The sequence below is a fragment of the Schistocerca cancellata genome, chromosome 2, assembly GCF_023864275.1.
Source record: "Schistocerca cancellata isolate TAMUIC-IGC-003103 chromosome 2, iqSchCanc2.1, whole genome shotgun sequence".
NCBI lineage: Eukaryota > Metazoa > Arthropoda > Insecta > Orthoptera > Acrididae > Schistocerca > Schistocerca cancellata.
In genome coordinates, this window is record NC_064627.1 from 516,111,145 (window position 1) to 516,130,968 (window position 19,824).

General features: G+C 40.3%; 1 protein-coding gene across 3 annotated transcripts in view; it reads right to left on the bottom strand.

Annotated features, from left to right (window-relative positions):
- LOC126162066 (fibronectin type-III domain-containing protein 3A) overlaps window positions 1-19,824 on the bottom strand; it is a 323,114-nt gene that overhangs the window by 18,968 nt on the left and 284,322 nt on the right. For all 3 annotated transcript variants that reach the window (XM_049918327.1, XM_049918329.1, XM_049918328.1), the window contains 4 exons: window positions 19,492-19,745; window positions 13,483-13,686; window positions 1,610-1,776; window positions 147-274 (listed from right to left, as the gene is read on the bottom strand). In XM_049918327.1, coding sequence (XP_049774284.1) covers window positions 147-274; window positions 1,610-1,776; window positions 13,483-13,686; window positions 19,492-19,745 — 753 coding nt within the window. The remainder of the gene's footprint in view (window positions 1-146; window positions 275-1,609; window positions 1,777-13,482; window positions 13,687-19,491; window positions 19,746-19,824) is intronic.

The following is a 19,824-nucleotide window of genomic DNA, read 5'->3' on the forward strand; positions in this document are numbered from 1 at the left end:
TAAAGCAACAGTATATGCAATATGCCAGTCTAACAAATACCAATGCAGCACAAAAATCACAAAATTAGAATTAATAGATTAATTTATATAATAACAACCACATGAAAAGAACTGCAAAAGTAATATTAAAACGTGTAGGCACATACTTGCTTGTAATCCTGGTCTCTTACACGTGCAAGCTGCACTTGATATATAACAGGATCAGCCCCAATTGGCTTACAAGAATTCCACTCCACCAGACAACTTCTCTGCTGGATTTCAGTTGTCTTAGGAGCTAACAACAAAAAAAGAAAAGAAAATAATCGTGTTAATCCCTTTGTCAATAAAAAAAGACCAATACTTTATTTCACGATCTATACTTATTATGGTAAGAAGATGGCCTCTTTTTGGCAGACTGCACTAAGATGTTATACAAAATTCTAACTAAGTTATTACAATAAGGAACAGAATTTGATCAAAATTAAAAGTAAAAACTCAATTTTGTAACAAATAAAATGTTTATTAAGAGTAGTAATACATAATAATAAAATCTCCAACAGTAACTCATTAATAAAATCATAAATTTAGCAGTAACTTATCTTGTGCCATTACTTGGTGAAAATGACAATTTAGGGTAAAGACACTAGAAACAATTTGATACCAGAACCACAACAGTCCTTTAAGCCTTCAATTTCCTTATACAGATCAAAAGGAAAATTAGTATAAGACTGAATACACTCTTGTGGTATGGTCAATGCATACAGGGCCCAAATTCTAACTTCTGCCACTTGAACCAAACACTCCTCCTGTGATATTTCAAGGTTATACACAGCTCATTATCAGTACTTTGAAGTCTGAACCACGGCTACAAATTTTACAACTTTATAAACAGAAGAACATTTTGAAATCAATTATGAAAACCACAAACTACATAAAGATTTTTGGTTGGGCAGAAATTAAGAAATCAACATCAGAGGTCTCCACATTTTGCTGCATTTGTTTCTGTTCAATAAACTACATACCGATAAAAAAAGTATTTATTTACACTTCAGTCCTGTGTTAAGTGTACTAAATTTGCAAGACAAACAATTTAATATACTAAATACTTGGTAAATCCCTCGGCAACATCAATGTTTGTAAATAAAACTATATAAACCTAGATTAACCTGACAGGCAGTGCCACTGAAGAAGTTAAGTTACTTTATAGTGCTATATACCACTGAATGCCACTTTAGTCACTGTTGCTCAGAATTTCCAACAGAGAACTACATATGTATACTGATACAATTCATTTCAACACCTGATTAATGTTTGAAAATTTTTTGTTGTTTATTTTATAGGCACATTGCACCTGATTTTATATCCAAGCACTTGGAGTCAACTTCTCTCTTTCTAATAAGTCCTATATGTACCCTATAATATATTTGATTATTTTAAGGCAATTTATATTATTCCTTCAACCAGCAAAATTTGCTCTAAAGCTAGTAATAATAGTCTGACTTCTCGTAATGTAATAGCAGCAAATCACAAGCAGATAACATTACAATAGCTATAAGTATAGACTTTAATACTGGAGCAGCTTTTATTCTGACAAGACAGGAAAGCTCTGTCCATAACATGGCAACTTTACCTTTAAGGGCAGGTGGTGGTGCTCTTGAAGTGGTATGTTCCACAACATCAGAAAAATCCCCTAGTCCTGCATCATTGCTAGCTGCTATTCTAAATCTGTATGTCGTTAGTTCCTGCAACCTGTTAACTTTGTAACTGTGACTGGCACCCTGATACACACACTGAAATCTGTAATAAATAAATAAATAATTAATAAACAAAAACAAAAAAACATATAAAACTGTTTTACCAATATTAGTGGCAGAGATACATAAATACATTTTGTAAAGTAATGGTAGATATGAATGGAGTTTGTCTTAAACATGGCTAACAGCAGCAACCGTAAATAAATTTTCAATATGTAAAAACTGGTTGCATAGGTTCAATGTAAAAACTTTGAACATGTTTTGATACCACTAAGGATATCTTCTCAGAAGGCAGTCACATAAATTCTAACGTCATGTAATTTATATGATTTCATTCTGAAGATACCATTAGGTGTATCAAAACCTGGTCAAAGTTTTTACTTTAAACTTGTGCAACCAGATGGCTGTATACTTTATAATTTGAAAAATATAATCTACAGTATCTATCTACACCCCAAGTCAACTTCCTGAGGATGTATGCTACCGTAAGGATTCTTGTTCAGAGGTTCTTTAAGTATCTCAGTTAGATTACTTCCACATAAATATAGGAGTGAGCCAACAATTTTCTCAAACCTTTTATTATAAATGGTTACAAAATTTGTTTGTTTGAAGAAATCCTGGCAAATGACTATATCATCCAAACTAAAGTCTTTACCGTACTGGCCACACTGTGGCAAAAATGGCACAGTTGAATAGAATCCTTGCTAGGCTTCGAAAACAAGTATGCAACTGGATCCACATGGGTTGTATATTGCTAGGTGAACAAATTCTGTTTAAAATACTGAGGAATGTTGTTTTAACTTGTCACACAATTGCTTATGCTGAATGGGAGAGTTCAGGCTAAGGTACCTGTTGTGAGACACAGACAGAAGTAACAATTTTATGCCTCTGTAAGCTTTTCAACAGATTAAAACACTGTGCCAGATTAAAATTCTTACACACAGAACCTTACCATTTATGGGCAATGCTTTTACTAACTCCACTACATTGTTCACTATCTGATGCTGATCTACTCTCCCAGTGATCCTTTCGATTGAAATTCTACTTGGATGAATTAAGCTGATGCATGCTTTCTTTATTTCTCTCTTGGACCCACAAAGTCTATAAGGCATTCTGCTGTTGATATACACATAACAGCAATATTAGCACTTCCATAGCCAACGGGTTAACATTTGACAATCCATGTCGTTGGGACTATCTTTAATATGACACAAGTACCTGGAAAAGTGAGTCATTTATTTGATAGTAGTGATTAAAGTGATTCATAATTTCAAGCTTGCCATTAACCACCAGTTTGCTCTGAACAAGACCTATTTTGGTGACTTCCTTGCATATGCCCTTTCTGGGAGAATGCTTTGAATGGGAAAAGGAGTACCAGATGTAAATTGTAGAAGTCAGCAAGTCACAACACCTACTACGACAGAAAAGCAATGATGATGATCTGAGGGGAAACCAATAAATTTATGTGCCTGAAAGTACCATTAGGTCTAGAGCGAGTGAGAGATATGAGTAGGGACACGAAGAATCTGTGAAGACAATAAGATGGAAAAATGTATTACTAGCCATTTTTAGCAAAATAATGTGAAAGTGTTAATTTTTACAGACATCAAGATTTTTGTGATTTTGCGACATAAAATTGTTATAAATTTCTGGACAGCAGTTTACTAATATTCATAACTGATAATTATTGAATCTGAAAGCTGCATTTTGACATCTTAAACTGACAGTTCATTTACTGTAACGAACTATCATGACATGACGGAAATAACACTGAATTTGACAAAAATCACCAACTTCGGCAAAAAAGTAACGTAATTTCACAAAATGTAATGCCGAATCTGACATAATGTAACACTGGCTGTGGCAAAACATAGCACAGAATTTGGCCATAAAATAAAATGATTTTTTCCTGTCCCTAATGAAAAGCAATGTTTCTGTAAACAGTATATATGACTGGATGGGAATATTATAGTAAATCAAACAACTTTTCCTATGAATTCTTCTTTTAAGGACATATTATTTTTCAATATTATTTGAAGACCACTAGACGCTTTTCTGCTAATGACAGGTTTCATGAAGCCATCATGGAAGAACTCCGCCTTCTATATCTATAACCAGGTCTTTATCACTGTCTGTGATTCTTCATTGCAGTAATAGTTAGGCCTACATCAACAGAAGACTTACTTCGTTTTAGGAAATATATGAAAACCACAGGAGACAAAATCTGGTTTGTATGGTGGACACAGTATTTCCAAATGTTTCACCCTCAAACATTTTCATGCTGACTTGTTAAGTGTACAGCCCAATGTGGTCTTGTTCTAACAAAACATTTTCTTTCCCATCAAAATTTCCAGAGGCATACAAAGTTGTATGTAGAAGCACAAATTCAATACGGGTAACTTTACTGGCGTCCTTCCTCTCTATAATGCAAAAAATATTTACTAAAATTATTATCTTCCAATTTAAGGCCATTTTTGAACTTTTTTTCTGTAGCAAATATATATATATATATATATATATATATATATATATATATATATCTAAAAACAAAGTAGATGTGACTTACCAAATGAAAGTGCTGGCAGGTCGACAGACACACATACGAACACAAACATACACACAAAATTCAAGCTTTCGCAACAAACTGTTGCCTCATCAGGAAAGAGGGAAGGAGAGGGAAAGACGAAAGGATGTGGGTTTTAAGGGAGAGGGTAAGGAGTCATTCCAGTCCCGGGAGCGGAAAGACTTACCTTAGGGGGAAAAAAGGACGGGTATACACTCGCACACACACACATATCCATCCACACATATACAGACCTATGTGTGGATGGATATGTGTGTGTGTGCGAGTGTATACCCGTCCTTTTTTCCCCCTAAGGTAAGTCTTTCCGCTCCCGGGACTGGAATGACTCCTTACCCTCTCCCTTAAAACCCACATCCTTTCGTCTTTCCCTCTCCTTCCCTCTTTCCTGATGAGGCAACAGTTTGTTGCGAAAGCTTGAATTTTGTGTGTATGTTTGTGTTCGTATGTGTGTCTGTCGACCTGCCAGCACTTTCATTTGGTAAGTCACATCTACTTTGTTTTTAGATATATTTTTCCTTCGTGGAATGTTTCCTTCTATTATAACCATATATATATATATATATATATATATATATATATATATATATATATATATATAATAGAGGGAAACATTCCACGTGGGAAAAATATATTTAAAAAGAAAGATGATGAGACTTACCCAACAAAAGCGCTGGCAGGTCGACAGACACACAAATAAACACAAACATACACACAAAACTCTAGCTTTCGCAACCAATGGTTGCCTCGTCAGGAAAGAGGGAAGGAGAAGGAAAGACAAAAGGATTGGGTTTTAAGGGAGAGGGTAAGGAGTCATTCCAATCCCGGGAGCGGAAAGACTTACCTTAGGGGGAAAAAAGGACAGGTTTACACTCGCACACACACACATATCCATCCACACATACACAGACACAAGCAGACATTTGTAAAGGCAAAGAATTTGGGCAGAGATGTCAGTCGGGACGGAAATACAGAGGCAAAGATGATGTTGAAAGACAGGTGAGGTATGAGCGGCGGCAGATTGAAATTAGCGGAGATTGAGGCCTGGCGGATAGCGAGAAGAGAGGATATGCTGAAGAGCAAGTTCCCATCTCCGGAGTTCTGACAGGTTGGTGTTAGTGGGAAGTATCCAGATAACCCGGACGGTGTAACACTGTGCCAAGATGTGCTGGCCGTGCACCAAGGCATGTTTAGCCACAGGGTGATCCTCATTACCAACAAACACTGTCTGCCTGTGTCCATTCATGCGAATGGACAGTTTGTTGCTGGTCATTCCCACATAGAACGCTTCACAGTGTAGGCAGGTCAGTTGGTAAATCACGTGGGTGCTTTCACACGTGGCTCTGCCTTTGATCGTGTACACCTTCCGGGTTACAGGACTGGAATAGGTGGTGGTGGGAGGGTGCATGGGACAGGTTTTACACCGGGGGCGGTTACAGGGGTAGGAGCCAGAGGGTAGGGAAGGTGGTTTGGGGATTTCATAGGGATGAACTAAGAGGTTACGAAGGTTAGGTGGACGGCGGAAAGACACTCTTGGTGGAGTGGGGAGGATTTCATGAAGGATGGATCTCATTTCAGGGCAGGATTTGAGGAAGTCGTATCCCTGCTGGAGAGCCACATTCAGAATCTGATCCAGTCCCGGAAAGTATCCTGTCACAAGTGGGGCACTTTTGGGGTTCTTCTGTGGAAGGTTCCGGGTTTGAGGAGATGAGGAAGTGGCTCTGGTTATTTGCTTCTGTACCAGGTCGGGAGGGTAGTTACGGGATGCAAAAGCTGTTTTCAGGTTGTTGGTGTAATGGTTCAAGGATTCCGGACTGGAGCAGATTCGTTTGCCACGAAGACCTAGGCTGTAGGGAAGGGACCGTTTGATGTGGAATGGGTGGCAGCTGTCATAATGGAGGTACTGTTGCTTGTTGGTGGGTTTGATGTGGACGGACGTGTGAAGCTGGCCATTGGACAGGTGGAGGTCAACGTCAAGGAAAGTGGCATGGGATTTCGAGTAGGACCAGGTGAATCTGATGGAACCAAAGGAGTTGAGGTTGGAGAGGAAATTCTGGAGTTCTTCTTCACTGTGAGTCCAGATCATGAAAATGTCATCAATAAATCTGTACCAAACTTTGGGTTGGCAGGCCTGGGTAACCAAGAAAGCTTCCTCTAAGCGACCCATGAATAGGTTGGCGTACGAGGGGGCCATCCTGGTACCCATGGCTGTTCCCTTTAATTGTTGGTATGTCTGGCCTTCAAAAGTGAAGAAGTTGTGGGTCAGGATGAAGCTGGCTAAGGTAATGAGGAAAGAGGTTTTAGGTAGGGCGGCAGGTGATCGGCGTGAAAGGAAGTGCTCCATCGCAGCGAGGCCCTGGACATGCGGAATATTTGTGTATAAGGAAGTGGCATCAATGGTTACAAGGATGGTTTCCGGGGGTAACAGACTGGGTAGGGATTCCAGGCGTTCGAGAAAGTGGTTGGTGTCTTTGATGAAGGATGGGAGACTGCATGTAATGGGTTGAAGGTGATGATCTACGTAGGCAGAGATGCGTTCTGTGGGGGCTTGGTAACCAGCTACAATGGGACGGCCGGGATGATTGGGTTTGTGAATTTTGGGAAGAAGGTAGAAGGTGGGGGTGCGGGGTGTTGGTGGGGTCAGGAGGTTGATGGAGTCAGGTGAAAGGTTTTGTAGGGGGCCTAAGGTTCTGAGGATTCCTTGAAGCTCCGCCTGGACATCAGGAATGGGATTACCATGGCAAACTTTGTAAGTAGTGTTGTCTGAATACTGACGTAGTCCCTCAGCCACATACTCCCGACGATCAAGTACCACAGTCGTGGAACCCTTGTCCGCCGGAAGAATGACGATGGATTGGTCAGCCTTCAGATCACGGATAGCCTGGGCTTCAGCAGTGGTGATGTTGGGAGTAGGATTAAGGTTTTTTAAGAAGGATTGAGAGGCAAGGCTGGAAGTCAGAAATTCCTGGAAGGTTAGGAGAGGGTGATTTTGAGGAAGAGGAGGTGGGTCCCGCTGTGACGGAGGACGGAACTGTTCCAGGCATGGTTCAATTTGGATAGTATCTTGGGGAGTTGGATCATTGGGAGTAGGATTAGGATCATTTTTCTTCGTGGCAAAGTGATATTTCCAGCAGAGAGTACGGCTGTAGGACAGTAAATCTTTGACAAGGGCTGTTTGGTTAAATCTGGGAGTGGGGCTGAAGGTGAGGCCTTTGGATAGGACAGAGGTTTCGGATTGGGAGAGAGGTTTGGAGGAGAGGTTAACTACTGAATTGGGGTGTTGTGGTTCCAGATTGTGTTGATTGGAGTTTTGAGGTTTTGGAGGGAGTGGAGCTGGAAGTGGGAGATTGAGTAGATGGGAGAGACTGGGTTTGTGTGCAATGAGAGGAGGTTGAGGTTTGCTGGAAAGGTTGTGAAGGGTGAGTGAGTTGCCTTTCCGGAGGTGGGAAACCAGGAGATTGGATAGTTTTTTAAGGTGGAGGGTGGCATGCTGTTCTAATTTGCGGTTGGCCTGTAGGAGGATGCTCTGAACAACTGGTGTGGATGTGGGAGAGGAAAGATTGAGGACTTTTATTAGGGACAGGAGTTGATGGGTGTGTTGATTGGCTGAGTGGATGTGTAGGTGAAGGATTAGGTGGGTGAGGGCAATGGATTGTTCGGTTTGGAACTGGTATAGGGACTGATGGAAAGAAGGGTTGCAGCCAGAGATGGGAACTTTAAGTGTGAGGCCTTTGGGGGTGATGCCAAATGTCAGACAAGCCTGAGAAAATAAAATATGGGAGTGTAATCTGGCTAGGGCGAAGGCATGTTTGCGGAGGGAATGTAAATAAAACTTAATGGGGTCGTTGTGGAGGTGTTGTGAGGGTGACATGGTACTGGAAGGTGGAAAGTGGAACACGAGGCTGAAATGAAAATGAAAATAAATATAAAAATATATGGGGAGAGATAAAGGTAAAACTAGAAAGCAAATGGAGATCTGGCGTGAAAAAAGGCGAAAAAGGGTTGGATAGAGCTGGGCTATGTTGATCCTGTGGTGAACTTGTGTAGGTAGATAATGATGTGCACAAAGGTTAGGTGGTTGTGTTGCCGCCAAAACACGTTAAAGGGTGGAGAAATACGGGAAAATTTCGAAAAAACTACGTGAGGATGTATTAAAAGGGTGGTTTGGTGGTGGCAGATTATGAAAATGAAGCTAACAATTGTCTGGTGAAGAAATAATGACGTTAAATCCTGTGGGAAGCGGCTAGAAATGATCGATGATGTGAGAAAAACGGAAATGGAAATAAAGCAAAAGATATTAAAACTAGCCGAAAAGGTTGTTTAATAGCTGAAAGGAACTGTTTGTGAACTGGAAACGGTGGATTTTATAGCAGCGGTAGTGTTGAAAGCGGAAAAAAAATTTTTTGGTTATGGTTTGGAAGTGGGTTACGTATTGTTACGTACTATTGAGTATATATCGGCGGGATACAATTGTATACTGGATTACGGTAAAAAAGGAGAAGGTGAATAGAAAGTAAAACTGCTGGCAAAAACAGAAGGAGGAAATAAGATGACAGAAAAGACTACGAAATGTAACAGTGACAATAACAATAACAATAACAAACGTGATTGTTGGATTCAAATTAATGATATGAATATAATAGAGGGAAACATTCCACGTGGGAAAAATATATTTAAAAAGAAAGATGATGAGACTTACCCAACAAAAGCGCTGGCAGGTCGACAGACACACAAATAAACACAAACATACACACAAAACTCTAGCTTTCGCAACCAATGGTTGCCTCGTCAGGAAAGAGGGAAGGAGAAGGAAAGACAAAAGGATTGGGTTTTAAGGGAGAGGGTAAGGAGTCATTCCAATCCCGGGAGCGGAAAGACTTACCTTAGGGGGAAAAAAGGACAGGTTTACACTCGCACACACACACATATCCATCCACACATACACAGACACAAGCAGACATTTGTAAAGGCAAAGAATTTGGGCAGAGATGTCAGTCGGGACGGAAATACAGAGGCAAAGATGATGTTGAAAGACAGGTGAGGTATGAGCGGCGGCAGATTGAAATTAGCGGAGATTGAGGCCTGGCGGATAGCGAGAAGAGAGGATATGCTGAAGAGCAAGTTCCCATCTCCGGAGTTCTGACAGGTTGGTGTTAGTGGGAAGTATCCAGATAACCCGGACGGTGTAACACTGTGCCAAGATGTGCTGGCCGTGCACCAAGGCATGTTTAGCCACAGGGTGATCCTCATTACCAACAAACACTGTCTGCCTGTGTCCATTCATGCGAATGGACAGTTTGTTGCTGGTCATTCCCACATAGAACGCTTCACAGTGTAGGCAGGTCAGTTGGTAAATCACGTGGGTGCTTTCACACGTGGCTCTGCCTTTGATCGTGTACACCTTCCGGGTTACAGGACTGGAATAGGTGGTGGTAATAATTATAGGCCTATTTCGCTTACGTCAATCTGTTGTAGAATAATGGAACATGTTTTGTGTTCTCGTATTATGACGTTCTTAGATAATACAAATCTCCTTCATCATAACCAACATGGATTCCGCAAACAGAGATCATGTGAAACTCAGCTCGCCCTATTTGCCCAAGAAATTCACAGTGCCGTAGACACTGGCGAGCAGATTGATGCCGTATTCCTGGACTTCAGGAAGGCATTTGATACGGTTCCGCACTTACGTTTAGTGAAAAAAATACGAGCTTACGGAATATCGGACCAGGTTTGTGATTGGATTCAGGATTTCCTAGAAGAAAGAACACAACATGTCATTCTTAACGGTTCAAAATCTGCAGATGTAGAGGTAATTTCGGGAGTACCGCAAGGAAGCGTGATAGGACCTTTATTGTTTACAATATACATAAATGACTTAGTTGACAACATCGGTAGCTCCGTGAGGCTATTTGCAGATGACACGGTTGTCTACAAGAAAGTAGCAACATCAGAAGACTCGTACGTACTCCAGGAAGACCTGCAGAGGATTAATGCATGGTGCGACAGCTGGCAGCTTTCCCTAAACGTAGATAAATGTAATATAATGCGCATACATAGGGGCAGAAATCCATTCCAGTACGATTATGCCATAGGTGGTAAATCATTGGAAGCGGTAACGACCGTAAAATACTTAGGAGTTACTATCCGGAGCGATCTGAAGTGGAATGATCACATAAAACAAATAGTGGGAAAAGCAGGCGCCAGGTTGAGATTCATAGGAAGAATTCTAAGAAAATGTGACTCATCGACGAAAGGAGTAGCTTACAAAACGCTTGTTCGTCCGATTCTTGAGTATTGCTCATCAGTATGGGACCCTTACCAGGTTGGATTAATAGAAGAGATAGACTTGATCCAGCGAAAAGCAGCGCGATTCGTCATGGGGACATTTAGTCAGCGCGAGAGCGTTACGGAGATGCTGAACAAGCTCCAGTGGCGGACACTTCAAGAAAGGCGTTACGCAATACGGAGAGGTTTATTATCGAAATTACGAGAGAGCACATTCCGGGAAGAGATGGGCAACATATTACTACCGCCCACATATATCTCGCGTAATGATCACAACGAAAAGATCCGAGAAATTAGAGCAAATACGGAGACTTACAAGCAGTCGTTCTTCCCACGCACAATTCGTGAATGGAACAGGGAAGGGGGGATCAGATAGTGGTACAATAAGTACCCTCCGCCACACACCGTAAGGTGGCTCGCGGAGTATAGATGTAGATGTAGAATCTTCAATGTCATTATCTATCTCTCTGTAGCAAATGTAGCACTTGACAGTCCCACAGATGTTCAAACCCAAGCTAGGAATCTACACAAATGAAAGCTAGACATTTTAGACAGGATGACAGAAACACAAATTTTGAGAATTTACTTAAGTATAGGGAAGAGTATAACACAAACAGTGTCAAAAGTGACTATTATTTAACAAAGTATTTCAGAAAACAGTAAAATATGTTGCAGGTATAAAGGAGCCAAATGTCAAGAACATCTCAATTGGGCCAAGACTTATATATAAAGAAAAGGAGTGGGTTTCAAAATACTGATCATAACAACAGGTTAAAACAATGGAACTATTCAGAATTTTCTTTGAGAGGATGTGAAATGGCACAATAAAAATTTGGCATGAGAAATTTAAAACAATGAAAGTATAATGAAGACAAAACCAACTTCTGTTTGGTACATATGACATTATCAGTTAATACTGCAACTGCCACTGTAACAAACAAATGAGAGATAATCGCGTAAGAAATGCAAGGTTATACAGTTCAAGAGATGAATCACAAACCCAAAATAGTTAATAATAAGAAAATAAACACAAACCAGAAGTGGTGGTTGATGTAGTGTAAAGAGTCATTACGAAGACACAGTCAAGGAAGACTCCTGGAGATTATGGTATTTCAATAGAAGTGATTACAGCTGACATGAATTTATAAACAAGGAACTTGCTAGATTATTTATAGAAAGTTTGTGAAAGAAATCCACTCCTTAAAACTGGAGCAACAATTTAATTATTTTGCTTCACAAGAAAGGTTACAAACAAGATAAAAATTAATAGACCAACAACTTCCTATATATAATGTAAAAAATATTCACTAAAATTATCAATAAGAAAGGGAAAACACTGGATTTCAATCAAGAAAAGGAACTAGTTGCTTACAGAGATGGGTATAGCACAAAGAAAATGTTGCAAGGAATGAAAAAAATTACAGAACAGAATAATGAGTATGAATTAAAATTTTCTTTGTGTTCATAGATTTTGAGAAAGCTTTGAATCAATTGCAACAAAAGCTGTAGTGGTTGCACTTGTGAAACAAGAAAGTGATTAAATGTTCATGAGTGTCCGCTAAAGTTCCGGTTATCAGGATAGTGGGAAATTCAGAACATAGTGAGGAGTCCAGCAAAGAAGTTCCCTTTTCTCAACAGTACTAGATTTTTGTCAGCATTTCAATTGGTTAACTGGAGCACTAAAAGGTATTAATATAATGATACAGTACACATTATAATGATACAGTACTCTGATTCTAGCATAGATAAACTTCAAAGGCAAACAGGAAAAATTAGTAGAGCATAAAAATATAACTAAAATATAATAGTACATGTGAGTACAACTATAATAAGATTAAAATAGTAAGTAATAAATTAAAAAAAAATTAAAAACGATTATGTTTAACAATGTTCCTCAGCGCATTACATCTAGGATTGTTGAACATTATCATTCTGATGGTCCATGTGTTATGTTGTGGAGGAAATGATGTTTCATGGGCATACTGAACTACAAATCTTTCAACACAGTATCTTTTCTGGGTTGCATTCAAGTCTGTCTGTTTTTGTATGGATGAGAAAGCGCGATGGCATCGAACAGCTCAGGTGGAGCAGTTCTTAGCCTGGGAGGATACTCGGTGTATAAATTCCCCACCCCTAACTTAAATCCCATTCAGCATGTGTGGGAAGGATTGAGGGAGAGACACTGCAGGACACCCACATGCATCAACGACCATCCAGCAGCTGTCAACTGTGCTGGTGGAGGAACGAGACACCTTACCACAAGAACTTATAACCAAACTTGTGGCCAGCATGCAAGCATGTTGCAGAGCACGCATTGACATCCATGATAATCACACGTCATACAAAGAACCAAGTCCCACCTTTTGTGATGTCCAGGCAATCATCATCGAATAGTGGTGACTTCAGTGCAGTTATTGTCTTTGAATGAGTGTCATTTCTGTTTATCTCATTGGGTATTTTTCCTTCTGTACTAAACTATAGCAGTTCTTTCAATGTATAGTCTAAGTTTCACTGAACTATTGTTACTTGGCAGTGACACATCATGTGAAAACCATGGTGGTGGTGGTTAGTGTTTAACGTCCCGTCGACAACGAGGTCATTAGAGACAGAGCTCAAGCTCGGGTTAGGGAAGGATTGGGAAGGAAATCGGCCGTGCCCTTTCAAAGGAACCATCCCGGCATTTGCCTGAAACGATTTAGGGAAATCACGGAAAACCTAAATCAGGATGGATGGAGACGGGATTGAACCGTTGTCCTCCCGAAAGCGAGTCCAGTGTGTGAAAACCATTTCCATCCATAAGTTTTACACTCCAGCGTATATTAATAGTAATGAAATACACTTTAGACTAAATATAAAAAAATGTTATAGTTAGGCACTCACTCTTTTGACCAAGAATTCTCCATTTCCAAAATATACTGTGTGAAGTCAAGGTTTTTGCCATCACCCCACTTAAATTTCAGATAATTATGTCCAGTTCCAACACACTCAAGTTTAGGGGGTGCAGGTGGTAAAGGAAGGGTAGAAGCTCGCAGTACAGGACAAAATGGTCCTGGGCCAACACTATTCACAGCCTGAATCCTTATCCTGAAAAATATAAAGAAATAATTATTTGACAGCTAATAGTGTACACGGCCATTAATTAGGCAAGTTTCTAACAAACAACAACAACATTATAAAGAAGGGATGGCTATTTTCTTCAGTTTATTTATTTTGTTTTAACATATATGGGCAGCCTGAAAAGTTCTCGGCCTCATGGTGAAAATAACAAATTATGCTTTCAAAGAAGTTTATTTTTCAACATTATCTCCTCTATCATCAATAAATTTTATCCAACAGTGTTCCAATACCATTAACCCCTCTGAAGAATTCCTTCAGAAGTGCTCACAGTACCCACCTACTGCCGCAATGGCTTCTTGACTGGACAAGAGGTGCTGACCAGTAAGGAATTTCTTTGATTTTGAGAACAGATGGAAACCCAAGGGAGTCTAAGCTGGGAAATAGGGTGGATGTTGCAGCACTTCATAGGGCGAATTCCTCAATTTCCCCACTTCTGAGGCCTGGTGAAGAGTCCTGGTGATTTTTTCCCCATTGTTTTCACGAATGCTTGCATCCTGTTTCATTAGAAGTTTAGATTAGTACTCTCAGTTTTGCCTTTCTCAAGACAGTCAACCAACTAAATTCCTTTAACATCCCAAAACACCAATACCATTATCTTTCCTGACGATGGCACAGTCCTTGCCATCTTTGGAGCTGAAGAACTGGTTTCTATCCACTGCACAGATAGCTGTTTGGATTTGGGTATGTAGTGGTGAACTCATGTTTCATCCACTGTCACGTATTAATGCAAAAAGTCACTTCTGTTTTTCCTAAAACACACCAAGCCCTTTACAGAAAGTGTTGTGCAAATGTGTTTGTGATCCACAGTGAGCACAAGCGGTACTCACTTTTCACAAAGCTTTCTCAAGTTCAATTCCTGGTGCAAGAGGTGACAATCATGTTCCTTTGCTATCCCTAGTGCTTTTGCTATTTTATGTACCTCTATAAGTAAATTTTCCAAACTCATATTAAGCACTTAGTTGATGATCTCCAGTGTGGTTGCACTTTTTGGATGTCCCACCTAGAATGCTTTCACAGCCACATTTAACTCTGCTGCCGATTTCTTTAAATTTATTTCTGGAAATTGAAGGTGAAGTGGCACTACATACATTTACAAGCAGCAAATGGATTTTGACTGGTGCTGAACCTTCTTTTACGAAGGATTTAATCATTGCACAATGCTTGATTTTTTTCCGTTTTCAACACCACGTGCACCACAACTGCTTTAAATGACTGCCTACAGCCAACTGCTGCCTAGAATGACTTGCAATTTTAAGTGACATCTACTAACACGCGCAGCAACATAAGAAGGGGGGGGGGGGGGGGGGGGGGGAAATCATGTGAGTAGTGGAGAGATCTTGGGGTGAGGCTGAGAACTTATCAAACAGCCCTCGTAATATGATTCTTTTGAGAACAAAGATATAATATAGACTAAAAAAGTAGGGTTCCACAGACGTTTGTAACAGCAGACAACCACAAATGTGGATTACAATTTCAGTCTCTATAACGTAAATATTTGAGATCAAAGTGTTTTTACATAACACTAAGTGAGGAAGCTTTAAATAAAACAATGCCTTTAAATATAATCCAAATCAAACAACGGAAAATCCAGGGTCAAATGTAACAATATTAGAAAAGGATAGTTGCTAATCATCATACAGCGGAGATGCTGAGTTGCAGATAGGCACAACGTAAAGACTAACACAATACGCTTTCGGCCAACAAGGCCTTTGACAAAAATAAACACACACACGCACACGCTACCACAGTCTCTGACAGCTGAAGCCAGACTACTTTGTTCTATTGTCTATTTTTGTCAAAGGCCTTGTTGGCCAAATGCTTACAGTGTGACAGTATTTTCATTGTGTCTATCTTTGACTCAGCATCTCTTCTATATAGTGAGTAGCAACTATCCTTTTCGTAATATTGTTAAAATATAATCCAAATAAGTAGTGGTCTTATGGTAGATCAGTGAAAAACCGCCAGCAGTACCTAGTTCTACACAGCTTTATAGTGTCATGCGAGCGGAATTTCTACTGCAATGACAGCCGCAAGCAGTAGAGCAGCAGTGCCTCATGACTGCTTCAGATAATAGTGTAATTGTTTTTGTACAGCAGAACACAGGTAAAGCTAGATAGAGCCTGTGTCTGCTGTGCACAGATGCAAGGGGAACTGGTCACTGCATGGAAACAGTTGGATGCTGTGTTATTAACAGTCAGCAGGCCTCAGGCCGGCCCTGCGCAATGCGGTTGCAATGAGGTACTTGTACTAAAAGTCATAGCACCTCAGGCAGTGCTGTCACTTGTGACCTCTGATTTCAAGCACTTCCCAATATGCCTGACATGACTAGTCCACATACACCTGAGGGCAAATGACAAAATGTGATGGGACACGGAGCTAAGTGTGGAAGGTTAAACTTTGTACTAGCTGCAAGCCTGTGCCCTTCACAACTTGGAAATGGGTTTGAATTCTTGCCCTTTGGTGAGAGGGTATCTGAGCCATGAAAGGATATCCTATCTGTTGGGACTGAGCTGATCTTCCTGAAAGATCTGGGCAAATGCAAAGAGTGGGTTTATTGCACACTGGTAGTTCCAACAGTAAGCATATAACAGATCCTTCAAGGAAGTAGTGGTAAGTTGGGTAAGAAGGCCAGTGTTCACTTGATACATTTGCCACGGGTCTCATCAAAAAGCAGAATCAATAAACATATTGCTTTATCCTATACTCACAAAAACAGCATGAAAATAAAATCAGTGGAGGTTCCTAACTCATGTACTAGCTTATCAACAGTCAGTCTTTCTGTGCACAATTTGTGAGCCGAACAAGAATGGGAACAAGTGGCAGTGATACATGAAGTACCCTCTGCAATACAGTGTACAGTGGCCTGCAGAGTGCAGATGTAGATGTAGATGTAGATGAAGTGAGAAAAACATATTCTTTTTTCTGAATATAAAGGACAACTTGAGAGTAAAAGCTTGACCTGGAATGTTCCAACTATGCTGAACCCCCCAACACTTAACCACGTATTTTTCTGTATGAGATCCACAAATTGCCTGAAAATGGTGGCAGCATATCGTGTCCAAAGTGTGTATGTATTTAGAGAAAATCCCTGCACAGTACAAAACACTCTATATGAATTGTAAATCAGGCGCCGAATAAAGATGGCAAAATGGAAGAATAGTTCTTTTATAGATGGATTTGGTACAGAAACTGAGTAAGTGAGGCACATTTAGCATAAAAGAGAGAGAAACACCTGGCACATAAGCAGAGCCACAAATCACAGAGCCAATGGAAAGCCTAAATTTTGTATGCAACAGCAAACACACAGGAAGTGTATGCAACCAGGGTTCTGCTTACTGAAAAGAGTTCACTGACTTAGGTAATCTTGTCAGAAATTCGATGAGGAAGTTTTTCAGGTGTTAGTAGTATGAAAAGGAAAGTTGCTATGCACTATATAGGAGAGATGTTGAGTTGCAGATAGGCACAGCAAAAAGACAGTCACAAATAAAGCTTTCGGCAATTACAGCCTTTGTCAACAACAGACGACACACACACACACACACACACACACACACACACACACACACACACACACACACACACAACTGCAGTCTCGGGCAACTGAAACCACACTGCGAGCAGCAGCACCAGTGCATGATGAGAGTGATGACTGGGTGGGGGTAAGGAGGAGGCTGAGGCAAGGAGGGGGAGGGATAGTATAGTGGGATAGCGGACAGTGAAGTGCTGCAGGTTAGACGGAGGGCATGGAAGAGGTGGGTGGGGGGGGGGGGGGGGTAGGGGGTGCGCAAGGAGTGGAAAAAGAGAAAAGTAAAAAGACTGGGTGTGATGGTGGAATGACAGCTATGTAGTGCTGAAATGGGAACAGGGAAGGGGCCTCCCCACCTCTCCCCTGCACTCTGTCTGACCTGCAGCACTTCACTCCCCTTCCCCGCCCTAGCCTCTTTCTTACCCCCACTCAGTTGCCAGTCCCTTCAAACACTGGTGCTGTTGCCAGAGACTGCAGTCGTGTGAGTGAGTTGCATATGCTTGAGTGTGTGTGTGTGTGTGTGTGTGTGTGTGTGTGTGTGTGTGTGTGTGTGTGTGTGTGTGATGTCTATTGTTGACAAAGGCCTTAATGGTCGAAAGCTTCATTTGTGACATTCTTTTTGTTGCGCTTATTTTCGACTCAGCATCTCCGCTATATGGCGATTAGCAACTACTTTCCTTTTCATAGTATTGTTACATTTCATCCTGGATTTTCCACTGTTTGATTTTTCGGATATTCATGTATGAAAGTTATGAAGCATGGTGAATGCTGAAACTGTACAATTTTCATGTAGTGATGCATGCCTTTGTGTGCATTCAACAAGAATTACAACATGGATCTGAATGGTGAGAAAGATGTATTATCACCCGCATTATTTGAATGTATTCTTAGATTTACAAGCTTGATAAAGAACCAATAAAAATCAGTAGCCTTTACTTTAGGGAGTAGATCACACAAAGCTATGTGTTGAACGAAACTATTCTGAATATGACCCACAGCCATATTGATCTCTAATGTTCAACTAGCCAAAGGTCACACACAAACATTAAAACATTCAGATTAACGCTTCAGATGCCTTCCCCGACTAAATTAATGACTACTTTCAGAAAACTTCCTTAAAAAAGAAACAGGAAATTGCTCATTTCCTCTTATATTCAATTTAATGGCTCATCCACTTACACCAGAGCAGAATCTTTATCATCCAGCAGGATAGGTAGTGCTCCATCTTTTGGTTCACACTGCACAATTCATTCATACAAAATAATGTGATGCACAGTCAGCTTCGAAGCTAGAGAATCTTTTTCATTTTTGTGTAACTCTCAAGGGATTTCAAAGTCTGTATGCACAAAAACAACACAAGGTAGCAGAGAATATTCTTTGGGATGCTTAACTACAATCTCATTTCAAAATTAAAGAAGACTCCAATCTAGTGTTTGGCTGAAATAGAAGAATGCTGACTGAAATAGAATCTCTTAGATATTGATGAGCAAAATAAAATTTTCCTTAGAAAGTGCAGGAACACCACCACTTACAATTGATAATTTTCCTTAGAAAGCGCAGGAACACCACCACTTACAATTGGTGTACATGGTACCCAGGGACAAAGAAATGCAAAAGTTTGGGGAAACCCTAAGTTTCTTTGTGCAAGAAAGAGTGTAAGGAAAGGTGCTACAATTTACAAGCAGTTCAGTATAACAGTTCAGAGACTGTACAACAGGTAAAAGATGCTTACAAAGATGAAGATTTGTGAAATGTCAGTCAGGAATCTCAATAGTGGCATTTTAGCAACAAACGTTTCTTGTCGTTTACCCAAATTCTCCATAATCTAAACGGTGATGTAAATCAGTTAACAAGGTTCTTTCAGCCCCCACCTGGCAGAGCATTTGTTGTGATACTTCAGTTCCAAAAAGGCCCTCATATGCCCATACATGTTAAAAGGATTACGTTTTCTCTTACTGGTTATTACCAAGAAGCAATTTTAATGTTGAATATCTGACAAGGTTACTTCCCATTTTGCTACTTTTTTGCTGTTCCATCATCCTTGAGAATTTTCCCTCTTACCATAGAAACACCCTGCATAAACGTTGCAATTATCAAATTTTGGGGATTTGTTATTGCTATATATGCGTCTGCAGGGCAACTCGTGGAACTGTGGCAACCACTGCCATGTCTTATAATAAGGCTACAGTATCAATCATTTTTTCAATGAATAATTTATTACAACACAAATTTACAGTAACACAAACCTGTAAGTAGTTTCTGGCTGTAGACCTTCCAATGTATGTTCTAATACAGGTCCACAAGTAGTGACAACCCTGTCACCCAAATCAATATTGTAGTGGAGAATTTCAGCACCATGACAATCTGGCTGTTGCCATGTGAGGGAGATTGTCAGTGGAGTGGCTGTGTAGCGAGGCAAGGAAACAGCTGATGGGGAAGAGGGTGGTGTTACAGCTAGTGTGCTGTCAGAAAATCCACTCCAACCTGCACTGTTACTTGCCTGAAACAAAAGAAAATGACAGTGTTTTCATTTAATATCTACTCATCCTTTTAACCAACATACAAACAAAACTGAGACC